Below are 23,086 nucleotides of genomic sequence, written 5' to 3' on the forward strand. Positions count from 1 at the left end.
AATAAAAATAAATCACTTTCTTTTAAGAAAATGAGATACGGGGCAGACTATGACTATTTAACAGGTTTAATGGAGGGCCAGCCCATTATCTGCGGTCTGCAGAATTGTCCACATCCTACAGAAGCTAAGAAACCGGCGTTGGCGTTCCAATAGCGACCACCACAGATAGGGCCGATGCTTGGAACTAACATGACACGAGCAATCCGTGATTGCACTAGCACTAAACAAAGAAAAGTGCGAGGTCATCCACATGGGTACTAAAAGAAATCCGATAATTTTTGGGTATACGATTAATCACACAAATCTAAGGGCTGTCAATTCGACTAAATACCTAGGAATTACAATTACGAGCAACTTAAATTTGAAAGACCACATAAATAATATTTTGGGGAAGGCGAAACAAAGACTGCGCTTTGTTGGCAGAACACTTAGAAGATGCGACAAACCCGCTAAAGAAACAGCCTACATTACACTTTTCCGTCCTCTGCTGGAATATTGCTGCACGGTATGGGATCCTTACCAGGTAGGAATCACGGAGGACATCGAAAAAGTGCAAAGAAGGGCAGCCGTTTCGTGTTATCGCGCAATAGGGGTGAGAGTGTCACTGATATGATACGCGAGTTGCGGTGGTAGTCACTGAAACAAAGGCGATTTTCTTTGCGGCGAGATCTATTTAAGAAATTTCAATCACCAACTTTCTCTTCCAATATTTTGTTGACACCCACCTACGCAGGGAGAAATGATCATCATAATAAAACAAGAGAAATCAGAGCTCGAACGGAAAGATTTAGGTGTTCCTTTTTCCCACAAGCCATTCGAGAGTGGAATGGTAGAGAAGTGTATGAAAATGGTTCGATGAACCCTCTACCAGGCACTTAAGTGTGAATTGCAGAGTAACCATGAAGATGAAGATGTAGATGTAGATGATAGCATCGTTCTACTCCTGATCCTTAAACGCTGCCAATCCCTAGACAGCAACAGTAAAAATTTCCTGCCATACTGCTAGGTGTTTTGCCGATGGTGACCTACTGGAGTTTTATATTCTGCTTTATACACTTAATCTTCTTTTCGTGAACGATTCCTAATTTAAGTTACTTACGTTGTCCGACTGTGGTTGTCGGCACGTCTAACAAAACAGGAACCAGTCGCAATTATCACCTCTCGATACGTTTATTTTTTGATGGTTGGGTTTCGAATCTCAGAACGTTCATCACCAGGTGGAAGCATTTACTGTGGACTGTACTGAAATCGTTGCACAGATAATCATGACAGGCGTGGTAGTTGTGGGATAACAAATTCATCTTGGTAGGGTACATAATTGCAAGAAGCACGATAATTAAGATTCGGAATCGCTATCGCTGCTTAGGCGTCGTAGAAACGAAAAGGTAGTGCGACATTTTTGGGTAATTTAAGACATTAATCACTTGTAGTGTCTAGAAAGACAGTAGAAAAAATTCATGCGTAAGAAATTCAGTGTGCAAGATACACTTGATGACTTCGTGATCTGAGAAGTTAACATTTTTTGTTATCGAAACTACGGCACTTAAAGCTTCGATAAAGCAATTATACAGGGTAATTAGAAACGGTCTGAACAGCTTGTAAGTTTATTGCAGGGAAGGTTGCGGTGGTAAATAACTGTTGAGAAAAAAAATTCGATACGTTGCGCCGTTACCGAGTTAATTATCATTGAAGTTCGCCAATCAGGCCGTTGCACGAGCAAATTCAAACGGCATGTCAGAGACGGTGTCACCAAACGAATTATTTGTTTGGTTTGCTAAAACCGAACAAAAGGGAGATACAAAAATTGCCGATGGGACGGTATTAAGGACCGAACCCGAGCTAAAGGCTGGGCATTCTCGTGCGCTATCATTTACGCTATGAGAACAACGGATATTAATTGTATTTGGCCGGCCGCTTGAGTTTCCGAAAGCAACAGCATGATTAGCTACCTTCAATGCTAATGAAGTAGAAAATGGCGCAACGTATCGAATTTTTTCCTTGATAGTTATTTCTCAGCACAATTTATCCTGCTAAACCCTTACAAGCTTTCCAGATTGCTTCTCACCACCCTGTCTAACATGAAATTGCAGAATAATATGTTCTTGGGGACTCCTCGCAACAAGGCAAAGACGGATAAATGAAAAGGAACCGGAAACATGCAGTCGTTCATCTATATCTTATCCTACAACTTCTCAAATTTACGCTGTAGTAATAACACCGATGCTGATGGTAGTTCATTACTGCATGTGTAATTGGTTATACGAGGGTTGTAACTTAAATTGAGGTAAGTATGTATTCACCACCGATACAAAAGAGTTACATGTTTGCACCTGTTACTGTCCGTCAAAGTAATCACCAGCGTTATGTAGAGCCCGTTGCCAGCAATGTGGAAAGCGTTGTATACCGTCAGCAGAGCCTGTTCTATTGATGGTGCGAATGGAGCGGTCTACTGCCTGTCGAATCTCTGGAAGAGTTCTGAAGCGAATGCCACGAAGCCAAAACTGAAACACCAATCGAAAGGGTCCCTGCGAAAGTCGAAAGTGCGTCAGAGCCCCAATATGGTGAAAGCTATAGTGATTCTATAGTACCACTGTGATGGTGTTATCCTAACGCATTACGTGCTACCACGGCAGACCGTCAGTGCACAGTATTACTGTTCGTTTTTGAAGCATCACCTGCGACCAGCTTTGCCAAAGAAGCTTCGAAATTTTCTGTGCAACCCACCCATCATTTTGCACGACAATGCGCGGGTGCATTCAGCGCAAGCTGTGGCTGCTCTGTTCGGTGGATGGGACTGGGAAGTACTGTACCATCCACCATACGTAAGTCCTTGTGACTTTGATTTGATTCCGAAGATGAAGTCATTCGCTTCAGAACTGTTCCACCAGGTGACTTCCCGTCAGTTACTACGAACTGTGAGTTTTCTGACAGGAAACCGCGAATCCAGTCGCACAGCTGAGGAAATACTTCATAGAAACGTAGTTTGATTAGAAGGAACTTGTGTGGAACCGTGACAAATGCCTTCTAGAAATCTAGAAATATTAATCAGCTTGAGATTTCTGTAGCCATCTCATGATTATTGGCAGACACGAACTTCACAATTCAGAAAAAGGTGGAGAATGAATGCGGTGCCGTAAGTTTCTTTTTTTGTATGAAAATGTGTGATTCCAGGAGACAGGAAAGTGAAAAAGGCATGAAAAACAGTGTCTATCATTAAAAAAATTCAGTGATGTAACAATAACACAGCAGAAAACATGGCATCCTGATAAGTGTAAAAACGCATAAAAGCATGTCACTATCACTCTGTACGGTTCTATCTTTACAATTAATATAGTTACAGAAATAAGGCGATAGCCACTGAAGGTGAAACGTAAGTGTCGAAACATTCGCCGGCCGGAGTGGCCGTGCGGTTCTGGGCGCTACAGTCTGGAACCGAGCGACCGCTACGGTCGCAGGTTCGAATCCTGCCTCGGGCATGGATGTGTCTGATGTCCTTAGGTTAGTTAGATTTAATTAGTTATAAGTTCTAGGCGACTGATGACCTCAGAAGTTACGTCGCATAGTGCTCAGAGCCATTTGAACCATTTTTGTCGTAACATTGTAACATTTTGCAGAAAGCGGAGTTTAAAAACAGAGGCGTCTCCAACCCCAACAAGCTGATTAGAGTTTCATTCCGTTAAAAACTTTTTGATTATCGTTATGTCATCTGTGGTATTTAAGTCAATAAATTCCCACTCCTTAATAGTACTGTAATACTACTCTTGATACACTCTCATAATATGCCTTTCTTATGTGTTGCTGAGAATGGTGAAGACACACATCAGAGGTGTGCTCCTAGTTGCTGGATACGGGTGCAGAGGGTAACGACAGTTTTGAGCGAGTTTCGGAGTTATTGGGGCCTCTGGCTGCATTCTTTAGTGACTCTTATATCTACACCATCCGTCCTTAAATTCCTGGCGTGTAAGTGACATCATCCCAGTAACTACGATGTCAGCTTGAATTAACGCCTGTAAACAACGGTCGTGAACTGACCAGTCAGTTGTGAGCAGGCTTGTAGTGTGTCAGTGTTCTTGAGTCACAAATCGCAATGGAGCAACGAACTGAACATCTCTAAATCAGGTGTGCAAGATATTCTCCAGAATGTTTTGAAGAACAGAATAATGTATGCAAAGTTCGCCCCGCAATCTTGACTTCCGCACAAAAATAACGACGCGTGGACGCCTGCCGCGACTTGATTCAATTGACGAATTCGGACAGTTCTTTTCTCGGAAATAGATCACTGGTGACGAGACTTGTTGCTCTCAATACGAGCCTACCACAAAACGACAAAGTTCAGAAAGGACTTTGATGTTTCGCCAAGAGCGAAGAAGGTGCGAATGTGACGCATGAGTCGAAAATCTTAAAGGACTTTTCTGACAGGAAATTTATTCGCAGTTTCGAACTAAACTATATTCGGCTGTGTATTAGAATGACGGCAGTGAAAAGTTATGCTCGAATCCGGATTTCCTGCTTCACGCGAGCGGTCGCCTTAAACGCTTCGGCTACCCGTGCAGGACTCACGGCCAGACACAAACTTCCATATGTCGTCGTCCACGTGTCAAGAGCTGTACTCGTGCGATACTTATATTCTCGTCCAGGAAGGACAAATTTACTGAGAGTCAAGGGCTTGGTATTGGCGAATAAATACGAAATAGCAGTGCCTATGTTAACATTGTATCGTATTTCTTAATAACACAGGCACTGCTATTTCGTACTTCTGTGACAGTTTCACATGGTTGTTCGGATGATCTGTGAGCTGAACTCAACTGGACGGAGACTATTTAGAACATCTGCAGCATTAAAACCACCATCTTAACATTGCTCTATTTTTATTGAACCAGTCTCGAAACATTTTGGACTCACAGGGTATAACTAGTGGGAGAATGTGTCTAATATTTTAGCTTCTAACTAGAGTAAGTGTCTCGTCGTTAATGAGTGCTTTACGTCACCTACAATCGTCGATCGTCTACTATCGCGTGATGGACTGCTTCTCTGCATTTCACTGTAGGTCTCCGTAGTCGCACCGACGTCCTCTTCTCGGAGACATGTTGGCTGATCGTACTCAGCACTCAACAACTTTCTCATGCTATGAATCGTGAGATTCGATGTTTTACGAAACACTGATCTTGTAACCCAGCGCTGTCCGAGTGGTTCTAGGCGCTTCAGTCTGGAACCGCGCGACTGCTACGGTCGCAGGTTCGAATCCTGCCTCGGGCATGGATGTTTGTGATGTCCTTGTGTTAGTTAGGTTTAAGTAGTTCTAAGTTCTAGGGGACTGATGACCTCAGATGTTAAGTCCCATAGTGCTAAGAGCTAATTTTAACCCAGCAAGTGCCCTTCATACAGCTTACAGTTTGTATTACTGATCTAGTTGATAATGTTGTAAGCTCCGTGAGGCTATTCGGCGACATTGTTGTCTTGTGGAAGACTTCAAGAAGAATGACCACATAAAACAAAGAGTAGGAAAAGCAGATGCCAGACTTACAGGAACGGCGGTTGGTAGCGGAAGGTTGCTATCGATGGGCCACCTAAGGGAAATATGTAATTTTATTTTCAGTGTAACTCGAACCTTATCTTTTGTCTATTACTATAGCAGACACAGAAGGTATAAATATTCACCGTGAATGAAATATCTGAAAAATAAAATCATGTGTCATCGGTCCATTCTATGGGACTAGTTTCCATCATTGGGCTAGGCATTTTCCATGAATGGGGTATAATGTAATGGCTTCTAAATACTACACTCATCTAAATAACTGTCAGTACATCTCTTTTTAGTAGTTTTTATTGGCATATGAAACTGAATAACATATATTGGAAACCAAGCCTCAGTCCGGAACCGCGCGACTGCTACGGTCGCAGGTTCGAATCCTGCCTCGGGCATGGATGTGTGTGATGTCCTTAGGTTAGTTAGGTTTAAGTAGTTCTAAGTTCTAGGGGGCTGATGACCACAGATGTTAAGTCCCATAGTGCTCAGAGCCATTTTTTTTTTTTTTTGGAAACCAAGCAGACAAAAGTAGAAATGTTGTTTTTGAAGAAAAAGATTAAATAAGAAAAAAATAAAAAATTGTCTGATTATGAAAACACTTAAAAACTATTAGGCAACATATGATGGGAACAGTTAATTAAATTTTCTTCAAAGTAACCCTCTTAGGCCTAAGACTAGACGAAATTCGAGGTGGCTCATTCTAGGCAACTCGTTCTGCATCGCGTAACGACATCTAGTCTCCGTCCACAGCATCTGACTTTCTATTGCGAATATGACAAAATGACGTGAATTGCTCATACTTTCCAATGGTGGTAGCAGCAGACATTTAACCACTATTACCGTACCACTACGACGTTTCAGTCATTAATACTAGTTAATTACAACAACATGGTGCAAATCTTACATTTTTCTCACAGTTTGTACGTGTCTTCGACGAGCAATTCACCACTAAGATAGCGAATCTGTGGCAACACTGTATACGCTTAATGACTGCTGGATTGTAGTTATTGTCAATATCCATCCATGGAGCCAGCCCGTCGATAGCAAACTTCCCGTACGAAACGGCCGTTGCAATGGACCACGTAGTGTTCCTCGAGTTTGCTGCAAAGCAGAGGACGTACAAAGTGCTTGGAATAATGCACAGATATCACTCCCTCATCTTTTAGAACTTAAGTGATGTAGCTGTTGAGTTTGTGTCACAAGCAAATTTTATTAATTTTTTAGTGTCTGGCGAACAGTACAATGTCAGTTGGAGAGAATGGAGCATATACGCTTTTTTTTTTTTTTTTTTTTTTTTTGAGAACGATACCCAGACTGAAGAAGAAGCGTGCCGGTGAGGGTGGATGGAAGTGGTCCGAGATTGCAATGAAGCAATCGATTCCAAGTGTTTGAAGGCGAAATGACCAATACGGCAGCTGCCGATCGTTCTGATTTTCCTAGAATTACACTACAAAGAGATTAACATCAGTTGCAGGCAATCACCGGACGCCTATGACACCTCATACGGGACTTTTCAATCCAACATTTAAAGAAAATTACGAAGAAAGCTTGTAGCACACGTGAGAGATTTAGATTCCAGGTTAAGAGTAAGTTGGCTTACGATTTGGGAGTAAATTCAAAAGTGCCTCACAGATTTAACAGGCAAAGATTATCAAAACTCTGTGAAGAAGCACCCAGAAATGTCTTAGATAAAACCTCAGAACACAGATTTGATGTGTCGTGTCAGGTTCAATGGACCGCAAGTTGAAAGCTTTTTAACCATCTATTTTCTTTATAATCATGTACTTTTGATACATAAACAGACAACCTGTATTTTGTTGTATGGCCTATATTACCCCATTCTTCTCTTAACACCTGCCGAGCGGTTCTAGGCGCTTCAGTCAGGAACCGCGCTGCTCTATGGTCGCGGTTTCGAATCCTGCCTCGGGCATGGATGTGTGTGCTGTCCTTTGGTTATTTATGTTCATGTAGTTCTAAGTCTATGGGACTGATGACCTCAGATGTTAAGTGCCATAGTGCTTGGAGCCATTTGAACCATCTGAATCTTAACACCTCGAATTATGTCCTAGAAAATCTTTTCTTGATTTGTGTCGTTTTGGTTAGAAATTCTTTTTCACAATTTAAACAAAAACGAATGTTCAGGCAACTGTTTTATGCAGTTATACCATATTTAAAAAGAAAAATAAAGTTTTCTACCAATCTTGGCTTAAGGGACCCCTACCAGGCGCTGTTCCCTAATCTGAACCGTATGTTATTCATCCACGAAAGAAGTGGACTCGTTCGACCAATTCTTCAGTATTGTTCATTAGTATGGAACCCTTTCGAAGAAGGATTGCCTCTGAGCACTATGGGACTTAACTTCTGAGGTCATCAGTCCCCTAGACCTTAGAACTACTTAAACCTAACTAACCTAAGGACATCACACACATCCATGCCCGAGGCAGGATTCGAACCTGCGACCGTAGCGGTCGCGCGGTTCCAGATTGTAGCGCCTAGAACCGCTCGTCCACCCCGGCCGGTGAAGAAGGATTAGTAGAAGAGATACAGAAGATCCAACGAAGAGCGGCGCGTTTCGTTACCGGAGATGGTCAACAAACTCCAGTGGCAGAAGCAACAAAAGAGGCGTTGTGCATAACTGTGAGGTTTATCGTTGGACTTTTGAGAGCGTACATATCAAAAAGAGTCGAACAACATATGATTTCCTCCCCCATGTAACGCTAGAAGATCATGGCTAGAAAATCAGAGAAAATAAATGTTATATAGGGCTTTACCGACAATCATTCTTCCCATACGCCAGTCGCGAGTGGGACAGGAAAGGAGTTTTAAGGTGATGGACCAGAAGTACCCTCCACCGCACACCGTAACGTGGCTTGCAGAGTAGAGATGTAGATGTATATACGTGCATGAGAGACGGTAACAATGAGTTCGATAATCTTTTTGTAGATTTTCGTCAAACATATGTTCAGTACCATATAACAAATGCGCTCGTTCGTATCTAACAAGGGAACCTCCCCATCGCACCCCCCCCCCCCCCCCAGATTTAGTTATAAGTTGGCACAGTGGATAGGCCTTGAAAAACTGAACACAGATCAATCGAGAAAAGAGGAAGAAGTTGTGTGGAACTACGAAAAAAATAAGCAAAATATACAAACTGAGTAGTCCATGCGACACGTAGGCAACATCAAGGAGAACGTGAGCCTACGAGCGCCGTGGTTAGCGTGAGCAGCTGCAGAACGAGAGGTCTTTAGTTCAAGTCTTCACTTGAGTGAAAATTTTAATTTTTTTTATTTTCAGACAATTATCAACTTCGGTCTCCAAAATTCCAGGACATGTTCAGATTTGCTTGGACATAAGCAGGATTTGACGGTCTACAGACGGAAACATTTGAAAACGTAAAAAACATATGTTTTGACAGAGCACAGGGAAAACTGAGCGACTGTGAAGCTGTTGCATTCATTTATTGCAGTTTATGTGACAAACTCTTATGTTTTCATCACTTTTTTGGGAGTGATTATCACATCCACAAGAAAACCTAAATCGGGCAAGGTAGAAGAATCTTTTTACCCATTCGCCAAGTGTGCAAGTTAGGTGGGTCGACAACACATTCTTGTCATGTGACGCACATGCCGTCACCAGTGTCGTATAGAATATATCAGACGTGTTTTCCTGTGGAGGAATCGGTTGACCTATGACCTTGCGATCAAATGTTTTCGGTTCCTATTGGAGAGGCACATCCTTTCTTCTACTAATCGCACGGTTTTGCGGTGCGGTCGCAAAACACAGACACTAAACTTATTACAGTGAACAGAGACGTCAATGAATGAACGGACAGATTGTAACTTTGCGAAAATAAAGAAAGTAAAATTTTCAGTCGAGGGAAGACTCGAACGAAGGACCTCTGATTCCGCAGCTGCTCACGCTAACCACGGGACCACGACGCTCCTCAGCTCCCACTGTCCTTGATGTTACCTATGTTGCACATGGACTACTCAGTTGGTATATTTTGCTTATTTTTTCATAGTTCCACACAACTTCTTCCTGTTTTCTCGATTGATCTGTGTTCAGTTTTTCAAGGGCTATCCACTGTGTCAATTTATAACTAAATCTGAGGGGGGTGCGATGGGGAGGTTCCCTTGTAAGCAGGCTTACAACTCAACTGAGCGGAGGTATAATGCATAACATTACTCTGGCTGGAGAGTCATCGACAGATTAAATCAGACACTGCATGTAGTTGAATATCAAACATGCACCCGCCATGGAAGTAACATGAAAACGATTGCTTTGATAACTGAAGTCGATAATTCAGTTTAATAATCGTGATTTTTACCAGTTAAATTAACATTTCTGAAAAATAACCAAGTCACTATAGATGTCTCCAACGCTATAGAACGTCCTGCTATGTAGACCTATCCAGTGACAAAGAAGTGATTTCTTGTATGCCTCGGGAAAACGGGATGGGGCCACTACAATTCACGTTATTTATTTCTTGGACACAAACTAGTTGGTCTGTCAGACTTTCCAGAAATGAGGTGGTTAAAAATAAGAAAATGTTGTGCAGAGAAATATTGTAGTAGTATCTCGTCAAATACAGAACAAAATACCAGCCTAGTGCACAGACGGGTAACTAGCTCCGAATTTCGAGCAACTTGCTTTGTGATCCTCCCGAGATGTAAGAATGCAGTAGCTTTTGAGAGCACGATTAATTACTCAAAAATGGAATCGGTCAGTCGGTACAAATACCTGGGAATAATCATGCATGGGGAACGTGAAAATAATCTAGTGACAGAAATAGAAATGGCGTATCAACTCTCATTTCTCCTACACTTCCTCCATGAATGAGAACATAATATATGAAAGCTCCCGCTGCGCGCACTGCTGCGATTTGTAGAGAACACAATGCGTTCGCAGTTATCTTGATCTTTACCCGTTTGCTACGATCCGTATCCTTTTCCGCTACTATGAGCGAGGTTAGCACTAGGCAGTGTTATCAAATTTGCTAGTTGGCGAGACCAGTTATAGTAGTCAAAATATTTTTGTTTTATTTGTTTGTTGCCATTTACGTGTGACCTTCCACCTAATGGTTAAGACAGGTCGAATTTTTGAAAATTAGTGCCGTCCTTTCATATGGCAACGCAGCAGGAGGAGCGCAAAATTTAGTTCTCTCGTTTCCTTAAATCGTAAACACTATGTCTCGGGATAATACGAATTCCCATTCAAATCACTATCTATCAAATACTCTTAGATGTTTCGTGGAAACTCCCCATCTCTCTGTACATTTTGATCTACATCTGCGAGTCACTATTAAATGTGTGGCAGAGGGTACATTTTATTACACCACACAGAGTTTCTCCACGTCACACTCAAGCTTCTACGATAGGTTCAAATGGTTCAAATGGCTCTGAGTACTATGGGACTTAACTTCTGAGGTCATCAGTCCCCTAGAACTTAGAACTACTTAAACCTAACTAACCTAAGGACATCAGACACATCCATGCCCGAGGCAGGATTCGAACCTGCGACCTTAGCGACTGTAGCGCCTAGAACCGCTCGGTCGCCACGGCCGGTTCTACAATAGGAACAGTACGCATTTGTGAGAGCTACTATTAGTCTATCTTCACGATGTATGTGGGTTCTGTAAAGTGTGGGGTTATATAAAATTCTCTAATCAGATTCTCTTTTCTTTTTCCTGTCTTTGTGGGATGTGCAGGATCTTCTTTCAAGCGTCTGCCAATTTACATTTTTGGTCCTCTCTCCCGCCAGAAAAACTCGCATGTAACCGTCTGTGCCAACCTTCTTTGCATACGCTCTATATACCCAGCTAGTGCCCTTACTGAATACTGAACACTTACATCAGTGTTCCAGTATGATTCCAACTATTGTCTTCTAAGTGTTTAACATTGTAGAAAACTCGTGTTTTCCCACTAGCGTACTAATGCATCGCAAAATTTTACAAGGTGCGTCAGAAAAGTTCTTTGAATGATTCCAGAAAATAAAGGAAACAGGAGTTACAAACAGAATACCTTTATTGACCTTCAAAGAAATCACAATTACTTGCAACACACTTCTGACATCGTTTGTAAAACTGTTGGAAACTGTCAGCAAACACTTCGCTCGAGGCACGCGTTGTTGAATATCCGCATCGTCGTAGGAGATGAGACCTGACGTAATCAACACCATTAGGAGACTAAGCAACAGTCAATAGCGTGGCGTTCATCGTCTTTCCCGCCTCCCTCGGGTAGAACTTCATAAAATATCAAGCCCTTGCTGTCGAAACAGGCGACCATCGTTGTCTTATTTTGGATTTTGCCAGTCGACATTTTTAGTGGGTCGCCGGATGTTATTGGAATCTCGAGGTCTTGTCACCTGTAATGATGCGGATATCCCACAACGCCTGGCCACGGTGGCTCGAGCAGTTCCACAAGAAACGTTTCCAACTGCTTTACAAGCAATTTCGTAGTGTGTTGTTGCTAATCACGATTTCTCTAAAGGTCAGTAAAGATGCTTTGTCTGTAAAACTTATTTGCTTTGCTTATGAAACCATTCACTCAACTTTTCAGACTCTCCTGGTATTAAATATACCTACCAGTGAATCTATGTGATCATTCCACTTCGTAGCTATAGAGTCATTAAGACAGAAGTCAAAGAGCGAGAATTTGACCTACATTCGTGGAAAACGTTCTGGGAAAATGCAATGCTTCCGTAAACGTGATCCCAAAAAAGACGCAAGTGAGACCAATTCCAGGTTACTGTTGGAGTTTTTGGAGTCCTTACCAAACAGTCACGAGAACAGACATCGAACTTAGAGACGCGCTGCTAGTATGGTAATAAGTCGGTATTTGCCTTACGGAAGTATAACAGAAATGCGCTCGAAGAAGACTGAGCGGCCATTATGCTGTCACCGACGTATGTATCATGAGAATAAGATACGAGAGATGAGGGCATATACAGAGGCTTATTGACAGTCATTCCCTCGCTCAGTACACGAGTGGAATAGGAAAGAAAATCTATATAATACTAACAAAATGTACTGTCCGCCATGCACTATATTGTGGCTTCCAGACTACAGACGTATATGTAGAAAGAGGAATACCGACCGATCTCACTGATTTCAGTTTTTCGGTTCAGTTCAGTACCATAAATTTCTGTACCTGTTATGTGGAAATTCTAACACGAATCGTACGAATTCAGTAATCATGATAAAAAACAAAGATTTAAATTACGAATAGTAACATAGTATATCACAGCAACTGTTGTAAATATGTGAGAAAGATACAAAAGAGGATGTTGAAAATATAATTAAATAAAACAACGTAAGTGTGTAACTTTCAATTTTGTTTACTACAACTGTTACTCGCAGCCTCATGCTTCAGCTCATGGTTCACCAACTAACTAGCTACGACTAACACCACATCTAGACCTACTATTTCTGAATTATTCTACATTGCACCCACTGATATGTGCGTCTGCCGGCAATCCCTGACTCTAGATATACCCATGTAAGTGGGCACTGAATTTTTCACTTACATTTTAGTCGTACCTGTAATTTGCTACAATACATATAACCATTATTGCTACTATTCTATCTTAATCTTACAGTTTACTGACTTTAGTTTGATACTCAGCGCGTACACTCGATCTTAAGGATTTGCTTTTTTTGAAGTGCTGTGAGCAACGAAATTAACTGTGGTCCGTAGATTGTTATATTTTACAACTGTTTGCAAATCGTAATATAAATCTCTGCATTCCCTCTCTGAAGCACCTGAAGACGACATGATCAGCTGAACCTTCTTCACAGAGTGGTGTGTTACTACATCCCACTCGATTAAATGCCTCTGATAATGACCACGACGGGTGAATAGATGCGCCATTTCTTGAGTCTGTCAATGCGTTCTGGGCCTGTTTAAATGCTTGGGAATATGCTGTCTACTCGTCTCGCGGTGCTTCTAATGTCCCAGTCTGACTGGCATTGGTCTAATCTGCTGTCTCGTACGCGTCTTCTATTAGCTATACAGGCTCCTGTGATTTCGTGTATACGACCGTATTGTTCACATCACACAAAATAGTAAGCTGCCTCCTAACATATAACGATATCCAACGGATATATCCAGAGAATCACTAGTAAACTCTCGTCAGCAGAGTTGGCAAGTATCTCAATTTGGGCGTGATTGTCCCGATTTTTTTCTGTAGAAAACGCGAGTTCCAATTAAAACTTAAAGAAACATAAAAATTCCCTTTGCACCGGAACGAATAATATTTCATACAATACAGTCTGTTTCTTATGAGGCACCATATAATAAGTAACTGAACTTAAAAATGCAGCTTTCAATCCTAAAAGACTTGCATTCGAGAGCCATTCAGAGTCTCAACTTTAAGTTGGCCGATCAGCCCCCTAAACCTGAATGGCTGTAACCTATATGCCAGCTTATGACAAAAAAAGTCCTGAACCGGCAGAAGTCCACAAGTTTCTGTTGACAGACATTTGTTTTTGCAACATCCAGTGTTACCCTCATAGCTGACAATTCTGCGAGAGGTAGCCAGAGTGTGCTTTGTTACTGTGTGCTGTTTTTCACTCCATTTCGAGTGTTTCCTCGTGTAAGTATACGTAAGTGTTGCAGTTACGGTCTTTATTAAAACTATCAATACCTATGACGGTTTCAGTTTCAATTGCGAACATCATTTAATTCATTTTCACCTCCGACTTCTGCTTGTAGAAGCAGCTGTGGCTTGTTCACCCCGCGTGGTGGTGGCGTGTGAGGTCAGGGGTTGAGGTCGGCTAGCTTACGTCAACCTCAGCAGCGAGTCAGAAATCCATCGAAACACCTGGTTATTGTTACTACTGGCGAAACATTTTTACTACTGGATTCGCCGTCAGCAAAACTAATGAAGTACCATCACCTAAAAAGAAGTAAAGTGAAAACCAATTTTAATGACATATAATGTAAGGTTTACTCAAGGCTTCACAAAGGTAAAGATGATTAGCTATAATGTTAACTGTGTTTTATGCGTCTCATAGTTTAGTGTTTCTCACTGAGTCGAAAATGATGTTAATGGCACACGTTAAAATTCTCAGTTTTGTTCACTTTAAAAGAGTGCTCGAGAGGTGTGCGAAAGCCACCGGTCACCCTCAAGAATACGCTCTACTATATTCGTCGCAGAATTGTTCTGTTCCACTCCAGTCGAAAGTGATGCGCCCAGACGCTGGTGGCGAATCGCACAATAGCGTTGAACACAGCTTCGTGATATGATCGGACAAGGTTGGCAGAAACAGAGAAGATAGATGGAGGGCGTCCATCGTAGCACCGGCGAAACGTTTGGAAAACGTTTAAGCGACCACCGGCAGTAGAATCCGCGATCCTCAGACACGGGGGCCGTGAAGTGTCCGCGTTGTCACACGCGTCACGGCGGGAGGACAGGCGGCACGTGGCAGTCGTTTAGCGGCTAGGGGAGAGGCTTATTAGCCGTGTGTCTAGGCGGCCTGTAAATCTGTTGTAGGCTTCCTTCCCTTCCTTCCGTCCGTCGACCTCGACGGAGACGCTATCGATCCCGCGGAGGAGATCGCGGGTGAAAGTCAGTGGCGGGGTCGGGCCGGCGGGCGGGAGGCGTGGCAGAGCGCACTCCGCGATTGGCCGGAGGGCGGCCGGCGCTGAGTGGAGGGGGGTGGGGGCGGAGCAAGATGGCCGCTGGGCCGGGCCGCGGCGCGCGCCGGGCGGCGCGGCCCGCAGTCGCGCGCGGCCGCCCCTAGCCAGCGGACGTCACCGTCGTGGACGCCGTCGTGAGGCTGGCGACGCAGCGGGGCATGACCGTGGACGAGATGACGGTGAGCGACAAGCTGGCGCCCGCAGCCATGGTGAGCCAGCAGCAGCAGCAGGCGACGCGCTCCCGCTTCATGATCACCGACATCCTGTCGAGCCCGGGGTCCGGCGCCAGCGGCGGCGGAGGAGGGGTCGCGGGTTCGGGCCCCGTGCACGGCGCGAGCTCGGCGTCACCCTGCTCGTCGCCCGGCTCGGGATCAGAGGGCCCGCGCGACCTGTCGCTGCGCTGCCGCGCCGCCCACGCCGCCCACGGCGCGCCCCCCGCGCCGCCCGACGCCGACCTCAGCGACGGCCACGAGAGCGGCACCGACTCCGGCCTCGCCGCCGACTCGCACTCCGTCTGCTCCAATGGTTAGTACACGTGTGCACCGCATGCCCGCGCTGTGTCGACCGAAACACCCTTCTGAGGACACATACTGCACCGTTACACAGTGGAACATTACAGTTCTAGCAGAAATGCTACTAAATGACCATTGCTGTAATGTCTGGACTGTTTGACAGCCGAAATTTCGTAACCTTTACTTCGTCAGCTGTTGTACAAATTACCCTGAGATTACATCGCATTATTTGCCAGTTTCACAACGGATCTTCGTACTGTCACTATCTTCCAGAAACTATCGCTGATCTCAGGGTATGCCCGCATTGTTAGAGTCCTTCCACATAAGTTATTTTTGTACACATTTTTAACGAGTTTGATTCTTGGTAAAAATAAATTGATGGGTAGCCTGTCATCGCTGCTGACATTTGTTGTAACGCACTTTGAATTGTCTCTCACTAATTCCACGTGAAGTGCCGCACCAAAAATATATTATCCTTTGACAGCGTCATTACGAAGGCTGAAAGTGCGTTTAATAACAGTCAGGTCTAGAATGACTACATAGCGCAGGTGCTAAATGCTTCGGTGCTAATTGCGATGTTCACATTTGTTCTAATCTCGGTACCATAGTGCCACAATATACGTTTGTCTACAGCAACTGTTTTTGTTGGCTCGTTTAGACACTGCCTTTATCTATGCAGTTACGTTAGACGATAGCTGAGAGTAATTTAACAGTTTTACTGGCGGTGTGGCACTAGTTTCTGTTAACCGGGAGCAAAAATATCGTGCAGAGTATTCTCTCGTCCGTCGGCGATACACGACGTCAGGAAGCCGGTAGATAAGGTTGTACAGTATCTAATCTGCTGAGCAGTAGCGCCTTCATCTCGGAAGTGTTCTCACCTTCGGCATCGAACGTCGTGGAAATTAATAGGACAGTGCCCGCAGCCATAGAAATGATATGAGATACACAGTTAGTGGGCAGCGTCCTGTTGCCGCTCCTGCCGAGTTGTCAGGAAGACTAAGTCGCGCCCTGTTGGCTGCAACTGACGTTTTTACACACCGCGATTACCGGGGAAACCAGTCGCGCCGGCTGGTTGTTTGTCGTCGAGTAATAGCTCGTTAGAGTCCTCTGGCTTCGACAGCAAACTAAGCACCGCCTTCCTTTATTTCTTTATTAGTAAAGCCGAAGCCCTCTGTCCATTAAGACTGGGGCTCCGTACCGTGTTAGAGCGCGCCTCGACTTCTCACACCTCCGTGTGCCGCCCGCGACAAGGGAGAAGCTCAGATAAAAAGCTGACGGTCGCCTATAAAAATCAGCGCCGCTACGGCTAGCCCATTCCAGGGAGCTGACGAACGGCTTGTTTAATCTGTACGCTACGCTATCGCACCATTTTTCTAAGTAATTGTTCCGAATGGGAACAGCGTAATGCTTTTTCCTTCTCGCGTCCTTTGATCAGCATGTGTCCTTGGCAATCATCGCCATGGGAGCATTTCAATCGTTCCCTTCCCACATGAGGACTCTTGCCTTCTCAGTTCTTGTTCTTCTTTTCGTATTATTAACTGCCACTATTGTATCAGTTGGCATAACGCAACTATAACTCCTTCATTTAAGCATTCCATCGTATTCTAATAGTATATGTTTGTTGTTTTTACGATTTCCGGAGTGTTTCAGAGTTAAAATTCGATTCAGCCCAGTTCTAGCATGGTATCTACTTCAGTTTTCCATCCTCTTTCAGCTATTAAATATTTTTGTTTGCATTAGTGATGAGTCTCCTGTTTCGCATTTCCACTTTTGTATTTTAGTGTTATACTGCAGAACTTTTCCACAATTGTAGTAGCAATCTTTTCAATATCAGTATTTGATAACGAGGAATCCATTTCTCACTCGCTTTTAGTTTTATTCTTCAGTATTTTTTGTCGTCGTGGGACATGTTTTGAATATTGTTATTTTCCTTTCAGTGAGTGTGAATTTTGTTTCGTGATATATTAATGTTATGAATCCGTGCGAAACTATAGTATGGCTGATTTATTATAAAATCCTTGTGAAAAATAAGCACCAAATTATGACACGATTGTAATTGAGGATGAAAACTAAAATTTGTTCTAAAGCGTGATTGGATGTGTTGTGTGGGTGGTGCACACGGGACCTGACGTGGTATATTAATTTCTCATGGTACCACGCGGTCACGCACACGTACGAGTCTATGCTGTCTGGAATGTTTCACAAGTTTGGCGGGTGTCTGTACCATGCTTTATCCTGTAATCCATTGCTACGTCATTTTATTATTGTTGTGAATGTAATTACTAACTGTAATGAAGTGTGAGCAACTGCAGAATGACAGTGTTGAATGATGTCATATTATCAAATACAACGTTACAAAACCATGTGTACATCTGTACTAGATGCAGTCTAATAGTATTTCAGAAGATTTCATTTAGACGCCAGTGTTTGAGAAGATGCAGTGTGATACGTTGGTACATCTGTCTCAAAATGGGGTCGCAACACTAACAAAACTGCCATTAGTTCAAGTGTTTATAGTAATCCTTTGCCTCGGAAGTTTCTTCTCGTCGGCTACCGAAAGTGTTCGTAGTGTAACACACAGCGGGGGACGCCCAAAAGTAATATAAACTTTCTGTACAGTATGTCTCAAAAATTGGTAGCAAAAATGTTGATAATACGTTGTTCTAAATACGTTATTATTATCCGTAAAGTAGACGTCAGAGTGACTATTTCTGTGAACACCTTCTTAGGCCTTCATGTACAACGAAGCCCTTTCCAGGTTATAGAAAGAGTTTATTTGTGTATGTGCAGCGTTTTGTATACAGGCAGTAACATTTGCATGTCTTTACTAGGTAGCCTATAGGCGTCGACTAGCGTTTTAGGTAGCTGGAAGGATGAATTTAGTTGCTTGACCTTTTCCCAAAAATTAAAAAGCACTATGTTCGCAGCACACGATTCGGTCAGACAGCTACCGTCATAATGATTTTACACCGAATGCGAGATGCGCGGATACTCTACACGAAAACAATTCAAACAAAGCTTGTTGTGTGTATTTCTGCTAGATATTATTGCTGACGGAAGTCGGCTCACTGAATTTTTCCCCCAAGCAAAAATCGCTTGGTCTGCAATATATATTGTAGATTACTCGTAAAACGACAATTTCAAATTAGTTTTCCGATATTTGCAGGTACATATCCGTAGCGCTAGTTTCAGGCGAGCAGTAATTAATGTAAATAATGATCTGTCCTGTAGCGTGGTGACTGACGCGCACGTAGCCTGCATATGCCGTCAGTTTGTTCTCGTGCCGTATTGTTTAATTTAAATAAAGCTTATGTGCTTCACCTGTGCTTTCTGCACGCTTCACTTGTGTTTTAGTACACTATTCTGGTTTTAATTAGCCATAAAGAAAATCTCTTCTTCCCGAGTATTAAATTTTATGCTCTATATGTCAAGGCATTCATATGGTGAACTCCTGTTTTTGACACACCACGCTTCTCAGAGATATATAGTACGGCCAGAATGTTCACCTTGAGTGTTTCATATTTGTACCCGTGGGCTGAAAGAGGCAATAGCTACACGGTGATACATGTCGAGTCTTTTGGGGGCAACATTATATTTTTATACCGTTTATGCATTCCCGATCAGTACCGTTATTCGTAAATGCACTTGTCGCTGCCCACACGTAAAGTACTGAAACCGTTTCTATCCACAACGGAAATTAAATATGGATATTCTATTAGATTTGATATACTGTGTAGTAATATCTCGGCCGCGCTTACAACAAAAGGTAATACTGTGATAAATTAGACATTTGTAGTACCTAAGATGTAATGCAAGACTAAAGTTATCCACCTCGGTAGCTGAGTGATCAGAGCAACGTATTGATAACAGAAGGAGATCGTGTAAGATCCCCGCCGGGTCAGAGATTTTCTCCGCTCAGGAAGTGAGTGTTGTGTTGTCCTTACGTTCGTATCGTCATAATTGACAATACACTATTAAGTTGACTCTATGGGCACGTCCTGAAAGCCAATAAATTCGCCGGCCGGGGTGGCCGAGTGGTTCTAGACGGTACAGTCTGGAACCGCGCGACCGCTACGGTCGCAGGTTCGAATCCTGCCTCGGGCATGGATGTGTGTGATGTCCTTAGGTTAGTTAGGTTTAACTAGTTCTAAGTTCTACGGGACTGACTTCAGCATTTAAGTACCATAGTGCTCATAGCCATTTGAACCAATAAATTCAAATTAAAAAAAACTACAGTTACATAGATTAATGGCCTGATCTCTGGCTAATCCTACAGCTTTTTTGTGGCAATGGATGTGAATTTTTCTTCTATAAAATGAATACGTATATGGGAATTTGCAGAATCGTTCGGATTTCTGGTTGAACTGCAGATCCTCCTCTACATGAACGGATGAATCAGTTCACAAAGTACGACAAGGCTAATAGAGCCTTCCGGAGTTCAAATCAGTGTTCGTGTTGATGAGTGATCAGCTTTTTAACTTCTAAGAATACGACGTATTCATCTCCACACGACACTGAGTTACCAATATTATGCTGACTGCCTTCCTCAGGGCACTATGCGCGGTACTATATATATAACACTTCGCCTGTGTACTCCGAACACTTCTGATTTGCTATTTCTGTTAGTCCAGAGCAAGATCTCCAAGTGCGTCGCTTTCAGGATAAGTTATGTTGTAGTACTGTAGCAGCAGTTCTCCGGGAAAGGTCAAGAGATCGTGACCCGAGGACTACAATTTGACGCTAATGTAATGTGCATGTTTTATGCGCTATAAAAGTGCTCAGATTGCACGGCTGTGTGTGTGTGTGTGTGTGTGTGTGTCCGCGACGGCGTTTATCTCTCCGATCGGCCCTGACCCATTACCCGAAACCAACACAACACTTAAAACACTTTCGGCGTCCATCCGGTTAACCTGAACAGCTTTCAGTTTAACACGCAAGTCGTTAAGAAAATTCTCTGTCGGCCGCACGCGTGTTTCCTGACTATAAAGATCGTTTATATCAAAAACAAGCGCTGGTGCGACGAGGTAATCGTTGCAGCGATGGCGAAATTCCCTATCGATGAACAAAGAAAGTACACGGGGGCCTATCTGACACGTTACCTTTCTATTAAACAGGTGCGGCGTGGCCTAGCGTGTCGTGCGAACGACGCAGGATTATCGTCGTTTGAAATCTATTCGTAGGCGTATCCTCGAGTGCGTTGGGCTGGGTGTGTGATCCGTTACCTTATAAGCAGCGTAACACACCTTCGCATACAGGCCCTCAAGCACCAGCCGTATGTTAGCCGCTTCCATTTAATTAAGACACAGAATTTGTAATTAACGGTTCTAGGAAGTTATATCCAGATGCGAATCGGATAACTCCAGCTACGGATCTCGTCAGGCAGTTTCGGAATAATATATTAATTACCGAGCTGCGCCCCTGCCTCGCACACTAGTCGAGGAGCGAGTGGTTGTTAATAAATTTTGCTTTACAGTTGAGTTAGCCTGCAGCGTGCTGGGAAAGGAGAAGCGAATTATACAAGGGAGAAGGTCGAGTAATTACCGCGGACAGCGGCCACTCGGGCTCCTTAGTACAAAATGTCAGATCTGATTACGCCGTCGCCTAAACGCCGCCCGGAAACTATGGCGCTCAGTTTACCCATGAGGGGCGGTCGCTGCCGTAGCTACCGATATATCTTTTCCTTTGAACGTCTCCTTACCATCTAATATTGTTCTGTAGGTTACTGCAAATTTCACCCACGCATAGAGTTATACAGAATGTTTAAGATCTTTAATGGGAGTTGGGTTGTTTGGGGAAGGAGACCAGACAGGGAGGTCATCGGTCTCATCGGATTAGGGAAGGGTGGGGAAGGAAGTCGGTCGTGCCCTTTCAGAGGAACCATCCCGGCATTTGCCTGGACTGATTGAGGGGAATCACGGAAAACCTAAATCAGGATGGCCGGACGCGGGATTGAACCGTCGTTCTCCCGAATGCGAGTCCAGTGTCTAACCACTGCGCCAACTCGCTCGGTAAGATCTTTAATGCTAGAAGAGTCATAGCGATGTTTTCAACGATCTTGCGCGATGGACGTATAATCAAAAGTATGTAGAGTACTTCCAGCATACTTTTCCTTGTTTCTCATATATCGCATCTGGCAAATGCTGGGATGTTTTCATTAAAAAATTACCAGTTACCTATGCTATCCTTACTTCGTTCGAGGTTACGCTCCGTCCCGATGACCTTATAGTCTACCGGGTATTAAATTTTAATCTGCCTTTTCTTTTTTAACATTCCCTGTTCGTGTTTTCATTTTCATATTTTGTCTCTTAACGTTTTTCGCTTACGAATCTAGACGAAACCGTGGTGTGTGCGACAAATTATGAACCTCTCGTCAGACGACTACAAGTATTTCGTTTCCAGTCCTCAAATAGCACTGAAATGTCAAACCGCTCAATTCACCCGGCTTTCATCGGTAGACCTTTTTTAATCACTTCGTCATCGGCAGGACCTCAAATGCTTATCTGTCCTACATCTTTCTCAACAGATGTCTGAAATTTCCTTTTGCACCATGATTTCTTGTAATAACTCACACTTTCAACTCTGGAGACGGCAGAGGAAGTTTTCAACGGGTTCAAATGGCTCTGAGCACTATGCGACTTATCTTCTGAGGTCATCAGTCGCCTAGAACTTAGAACTAATTAAACCTAACTAACCTAAGGACATCACACACATCCATGCCCGAGGCAGGATTCGAACCTGCGACCGTAGCGGTCACGCGGTTCCAGACTGAAGCGCCTTTAACCGCACGGCCACACCGGCCGGCTCAACGGGTTCACGCACACAAATAGATAGTAAGAAAAAAATTAGTAAATGTGGAACGTTGAAATTTATTCCGTATTTATGCGTTTGTATTCTGTTTCCGTTGAAAAGCACGCTGCAGATTTCCTCTCCTGTCCTTGTCCAAACCGAACTTATGCTCCGTTCCTAGCCGTCTTGTAGCTGAATGGGCGTTAAACCTTATCTTTCCTCCGCCTTTTGTTCATGTGTGCTGGTCATTTTTGACTCCAATAATCGTGGATATTCTTTATGTATCTTACAAACCGATGCGAAATCCGAGTACATCTACCAAAATGGGACACATGTGTTAGAATTGACTATCAGTTTCATAATACGATGGTAATAAATATTTCTTACAAATCATCATAAAGAACTGAATTATCAAATACCACACAATTTTGCAGCACCTGCACCTATTTGAAGAAATTTTTACGGCATGCTTCTTCTTCGACACTATTTTTTGAACTTCTAAACGTTAGCAAGACGTTATCGGAAGGTTCAGGCACGGGAATACAATGCTAGAAAAACAGGAATCTTCCTAGTAGACCTAGAATATTGCTCGCCGTATTATGGTACTGCTCAAGGAGAAATGA

At 43.3% G+C, this 23,086-nt stretch overlaps 1 protein-coding gene across 1 annotated transcript in view; it reads left to right on the forward strand.

Annotated features, from left to right (window-relative positions):
- Positions 1-15,323: 15,323 nt before the first annotated feature.
- Positions 15,324-23,086, forward strand: part of LOC124722685 (homeobox protein B-H1-like) — a 178,024-nt gene continuing 170,261 nt past the window's right edge. The window contains exon 1 of the mRNA XM_047247827.1: positions 15,324-15,690. Coding sequence (XP_047103783.1) covers positions 15,324-15,690 — 367 coding nt within the window. The remainder of the gene's footprint in view (positions 15,691-23,086) is intronic.

Source organism: Schistocerca piceifrons, chromosome X (assembly GCF_021461385.2).
Source record: "Schistocerca piceifrons isolate TAMUIC-IGC-003096 chromosome X, iqSchPice1.1, whole genome shotgun sequence".
NCBI classification, from domain to species: Eukaryota; Metazoa; Arthropoda; class Insecta; order Orthoptera; family Acrididae; genus Schistocerca; species Schistocerca piceifrons.